The sequence below is a fragment of the Cottoperca gobio genome, chromosome 6, assembly GCF_900634415.1.
Source record: "Cottoperca gobio chromosome 6, fCotGob3.1, whole genome shotgun sequence".
NCBI lineage: Eukaryota > Metazoa > Chordata > Actinopteri > Perciformes > Bovichtidae > Cottoperca > Cottoperca gobio.
The window spans coordinates 9,942,452-9,948,451 of record NC_041360.1 but is presented as its reverse complement, the minus strand read 5'-3'; the positions used below and the strand labels follow the sequence as shown (position 1 = coordinate 9,948,451).

The following is a 6,000-nucleotide window of genomic DNA, read 5'->3' as shown; positions in this document are numbered from 1 at the left end:
GATTTAGAAAGGGAGGAGGAGTTTCAGAATGGAAACGAGGAGAATACAGAGAGCTCGGGGATGATCTGGGATATTATGGTATAGTTAAATCGAGTATGTTTTCATTACGTGGTACATACCAGATATACAACAGTAGTAGGAAATGACCCTATTCTGTACTCACCGTGACCTCTTGGGGGTGAGTAGATCGTACTCCACTTGGTGTTTGAGTGGGATGAGAGGTCGGATGGCATCAAACAAGGGCAAGCGCTTTGGTTCGTTGATGACCAGTTTCAGATCCCCCACCAAAACGATCAAATCCATCGACCTGAAAGAGGAGGGGCATAACTATGTCTTTAAGTTTTGATTGTTTTTTTAACATACAATGACCTTACAATATAAAGTCCATCCTAGTATAAGTAGCAGTGGGCAGCAACTGGACAGCTCCCGGGAAGCAGTGTGGGGTCCGAGCATCCTAAGCCCCTAAACAAATGTGTTAAAAGAGCAGCAGAATAATAATCTCCACAAAAACAATAGTGCTAGAGCCCTAATAAAATACAATACATTATAAATCAAATGCATCACATAAGGATTTAGTTTTTACAGTTTGTGCGGTATTTTAGTGTAAATTTTATGTCGAACATGAGCTGGTATGAATATTGAATTTTGCTCATTTCTAACATACATTTTTCTTTACAAACAACAAAACAACCAAACTAAAAACAATTCTGTTCAAAAAAAGATTACTGTCATACCAAAAAGTCTGACTAAAGGTACAGTCACAAAAAAACGCATTGCTGCACAAATGACACATTTGGACGCTGGCCCTGCTTTGGCCCTAACGGAAATATCAAAATGATGATGGAAAAAAAAGAATCCATCATCTTTCTTTCACAATTCAAAGAAAGACAAAAGGCAACTAGAACAGCAATTAAAGCAACAAAGTAAAAGCTACGGTGTAAAATCTGTCCACCTGGCCTCCTCTTTGAATTATTAATAAGTGCCATTTCAGCCCCGTTTGGAGGATGAACATAAAAAGAGCTTTTGTGGATAACTGGCCAAGCTTGTCGGAGCACAGTGGAAACTGATCATCGGCTTAAGCGGAGGTGCCACAGAGCTCTGGCTCTGTACAAAGATTAATTGAAACCTAGACCTGTTGACCCCCCACCCCCCTCCCCGTACACCCCCTCCCCAGCCCTCTGTGACCAGGCTGTTATCAGAAACCATGATGGAGCAAAGTTTAAACTGGAGGTCTGTGTGCATCAGAAACGAGTGTGACAAGATAAAGAAAACTAAGAATGAAAATTATAAAGTTGGTTAGGAGTTAGTGGAAGTTCAAAGGGCATAAATTCACCTGCAGCTAACATAGAACAAGAAGATATTACAGCAAATAAGAACAAATGTAGCCTTTTCAGATTATACATTTCTAAAAACACTTTTTTTTTTATCGGTTCTGCTTTAAAGTGGTATTTATCTATTTAATACCCATCAACATTTTATTCATATAGGAGTATAGAGGTTTGAATATACAGATGTGTGCATGACAGAGACAAAACTACATTGAAAATTCTTGCAGAGACACACACTTAAACTACTGGTACTCACTGGTGATACATGCGGAGGACATCATACAAGTAATCGTTCTCCGCTTCATTTTCAATCAGCAACTCCACCTAAAAGAAAGGACAAACATCTGTTGTCATCCTCCTTCTCACTGCTGAACCAGAGGAAATGTCCGCTCACTGACACACACCTCTCTGCTGTGGTCCTGTCAACACCACAGGGGGGTGAGCCACCAGCGTGTGTGTGTGTGTGTGTTTGTCATACAAACCTGATGGCGGCTCAGCTGCAGGAGAATGGTTTTGAGGAAACGCTTCGGCCAATCACTGATATAACACATTTCACTTTTCGTGTCTGACTAAATCGGTCCCAAACTATAAGTCGCACGCCTTAAACCCGACCTGAGTCGCTTTTTTAAATGATTTTTTTACAGAGCAGTAGTTCAAAGTCAGCTGTGGGATGATGAGGTTCCATGGACTAAAGCAGGTGTAATGGACAGCCCTTACCTAACCATCAAACCACTGGGAGGGAATAATGGCAGTACAGCTGAAGAGACGCTGCAGTAGGAAGGTCAGCAGTGTCATCTTACATCTCAGACACAAACAGAAGGGAACATTCACACCCAACATTCACACACACACACGCAACATCTTAAGCAGAGTGTATTAAAAAATAAGCCTGCAAAAACTCATGTACACATGCCCATTCAGACAGTTCTGTATAATTATATGTCGGTTATAAAGAATTAGAAGACTAGTAAATAAATGTCGGACTGGACCCTGCTGTGACGTCGCTGTGAGGGTGTGCGTGTGTGACATGGTGTTTATGACTGTCATAAATGTCTCCTGATCAGGGAAGTGAGGCACAGTCAGCCACTCCTGCAGCCTGAACTGCATGCAGACTTTGGCACCATAAACCAATAAGGTAAAGGATACTTGTTCAGTCAGACACCCATTTTAAAAGTGTACTGTCTAGTTTAGAGATTCAGATTGTTCTCACAGAATAAAACCCTTGATGACGTTGTACATATAATGCAGTACTTACAACAAACCCTAAGATAACAAAAAAAATGGCACTTTTCAATTGATAACACAGATAAGGCAAATCTTCTCAAAATGTACAGTGATACTATGCACCTTCTAATGTCCCAGAAAGAAACAAAGCCTGATTGTGCGAGTGTTGGCCCCTCAGCCTCTAATTAAACCCGTAAATTGTCCCATCTCTTCCGCTCAGCTGCTCATGTCTGACATGGTCTACATTATCTAATGCTAAGTTGCCCTTTGTGTCGAGCCTGCAATATGCAACACTGCCTGCCTGCGTACAGCACAGATGGCTGTGTGATGATCCTACATGCTCTGGGACTGAAAACACCCTGAACATATCATGTTCCCTTTGTCTGTTATTTTTTTACTCAAAGTTACCTTTTCAGGGCTGTTACGTGGCAACATCAACCACAAGACATGGTATCATTTGTGCTTAATTTGTGGAGCCACATAACATTGATTCAAATAGCATTTATTGTATCTTTGACCTCAACTGTATGATGTTTACCTGAGCCAGAACAAGCATGGGACAGGTACAGAAAGGATGTCCAACAATATAGCTGCTTAGACTAGACTGGGGCTACTTAGTTTTAAGATTTAAGGAAAATAAATCTACTGTAGCCCAAATTCTGTTCACAACTAACAAGAGTTATGCTAACAGTTGTTGGGACTGTAAGACAATCCAAGAAAATGTGTTATTTTAGTTGAATGAAACTCATTAACAACTCTAAAAGTTGTGTTTGTTATTTCTCCTATGGGTTTTATAGTTAGTGATATATTACGTTTCCCCCTGAAGCTACATCCATGGATTGTCTAGTATGTGTTTGACTTATGTACATGCTATTTGATTTGGACTAAAAATGAATCATTTTGAAAGATTGTATCGGTTTCTTTTTCGTGAGGCTGTCGGTCCGGCCTTTGCCTGCGTAACGTCCCACTGAAAAGGACACCTGAGCCAGTGAGGTAATAAACCAGGTAGTGAAATAAGATTTTAAAGGGCTATTTTAGATAAAGTATCAGAGTAACCGAAGAGGATAATGTCTGTGTCTTACCTTGTGCCTAAATTCCCGAGCAACCTTCCGCTCCATCGCTGAGAGACGGTAGCAAACAGACCGACGTGAGAGACTAGTAAGTTTGACAGGACCGTCAAGCTAGCCGTGGTAAAATGAGAGCTTCCGGTTAGAATTTTCAAAGTAAGACAATAATTAACGAGGATACAATAGTGAACATTTACAAAAACATAGCGTACCATACTCTCAAGTAACTATGTAATTGTTGTATATTTATTGTTCTCCACACATTTCTATGGCAGGTCTTTATTTTGAATGGATACACGTTTACTTTACGTTTTTCAGCACAATTGATGAAACCAGCGTTGCCAACTTTCTTACTAAATCTAGCGACTTTCCAAACCTCTTGGCGACTTTTTTTGTCAAAAGCTACTAGCGACAAATCTAGCGACTTTTTCTGATGTTATTTGAGACTTTTCTGGTGTTTTGGAGACACTGACGTGAAAGCACGTATCGTTCTGCAGTTACTGTCCTCAACGAGCAGCGGGTGGTGCCGTGAACCCTCCGCCGTCCCAAAGCTCTCACAGGCGGTCAGTCTCACGGTAGCCTGCCGCAGCAGCTGCAGTCAGAGCAGAGAGGAGACCCGCACTATCCCGCGCAAAGCCACCGCTGAATGTAGATGTTTCTTCACGGTCACACTAAAGTAAATCACTGCATTTGACTCACAGTCACGTACTCACCTCGCCCACTGTGTGTGTGCCTCTTTGTGTCATGAGTTAAACATCTAGCTAGCTCATCATATCTCAGTCTAAACTGTACGCTCAAAAATACAGAAAGGAGCGGGAATTACACCCTGAATTCAAAGGCTGGTTCAAGATGATGCACGGGCATACTACATACATAAGGCTGATTTCTACGCCAAACTTTGTGATATGAAAAAACACGATAACTCAAAAACATACTCAAAAGGCAAAGCCTTATAACCTTACACCCAAAACAAGCTGCCATTAATGATTTAAAAAATGTACTCTGCAAAAAAGAGTGGCAAAAAAAACCCACAAAACAAAACAAGAATCATCAGAAGAAAGTTTATTTGTATTTTCAAACATATTTAAGGTGTTTTTTTAATCACTTTTTGTCTCTCCCACGACACTATTCCTCTCTCCTACAGCGTCCGTTAACAATTACATGCAAATGGTCAATAATGCAAATTAGGCAATGACGTCATTTAGCGACTTCTGGCGACAGCCAATGGCTCCTGTCCTGACTGAGGAGTTGGCGACACTGCTCGTCGGCTCGTTTTGAAAGTTCAAAATTGTAGCAACAGGAACGGTATAAACATAAACATCAAGAAGAGCAGCGAGCTAAAATGAACAGAAAAGTGTAAGTACAATTATTATTGTTTTGTATTTCATAATTGCGTGTAAAGTTCATTACCTTCAAGTACAATGCTAACTCTAAATGTCGTGTTAGTTTACCGGCTTCTCAACGGAATCCAAACAAGGAGTGACTAGATAACGTTAGATAGCTCAGCTGTAACGTTGGCTGGGGGCTAAAAAAAAAGTCACCGCCTGTATTTAACTAATCGGTAAGAGCCTTTCATTGGATAATTACTGCAGTGATTAATATGTTTCTGCTGGCAACATGTTATTTAACCCGAGCTGATGCGGTGAGTAGCTTCTCATTTCTTAAACAACCATGTCGGAAGACATATCCTGTGGTCCAGGAAAGGATGTGAGTCAGTTTCAGAAGGGTCAAATTATTGGCCTGCATCAAGCAAAGAAAGCAACTAAGGAGATTGCTGAAACTACTCAAATTGGGTTAAGAACTGTCCAACGCATTATTAAAACCTGGAAGGATAGTGGTCAACCATCATCTTCGAGGAAGAAATGTGGTTGGAAAAAAACTCTTGGTTGATGGTGATCGGAGATCACTTAAACGTTTGGAGAAATCAACAGTAGAACTTACGTCTGTTCAAACAGGCTGCCATTGCCTTTCCCCATGCCTCCATACACTTTGCTCTGCTCCACCTTTCACCGCACCTCACCCAAACACAACAGCACAATCTCAGGCATAAACAACACTATGTCCAAACAACACAACACCCTTCCGTTAATTCCAGCAGACACATTTTTTACTGAAACAGACAACATGACTTGGCAACACGGCACAACTCATTTTTTAATCTTGGTGCACACATCTCAAATTGTAAACTATAAATACACACACATCCCACATGAACACAAGTACTCTGCCTGTTGCCCTGATCCCTCCCTGGTAAGTATTCACCTTACAACTATCATACATTTGCAACACCCATGCACAGATTAGTAGTGTTAGGGTCTAAATTAGAGGTCGGAGTAACTGCGTCGAATCAAGCCAGTAAACTTCTTAATGTTCGTATAATA

The 6,000-nt window shown here is 40.9% G+C and overlaps 1 protein-coding gene across 3 annotated transcripts in view; it reads right to left on the bottom strand.

The window, feature by feature from the left end:
• Positions 1-4,470, bottom strand: part of ush1c (Usher syndrome 1C) — a 20,641-nt gene extending 16,171 nt beyond the window's left edge. For 2 of the 3 annotated variants that reach the window (XM_029434066.1, XM_029434068.1), the window contains exons 1-4: positions 4,333-4,470; positions 3,635-3,733; positions 1,585-1,652; positions 164-307 (exon numbers count right to left, since the gene is read on the bottom strand). In XM_029434066.1, coding sequence (XP_029289926.1) covers positions 164-307; positions 1,585-1,652; positions 3,635-3,733; positions 4,333-4,365 — 344 coding nt within the window. In that variant the 5' untranslated portion in view covers positions 4,366-4,470. Of the gene's footprint in view, positions 1-163; positions 308-1,584; positions 1,653-3,634; positions 3,734-3,831; positions 3,908-4,332 lie in introns of those variants that run through there. The other variant, XM_029434067.1, reaches the window with a different exon arrangement.
• Between the last annotated feature and the right edge of the window lie 1,530 nt (positions 4,471-6,000).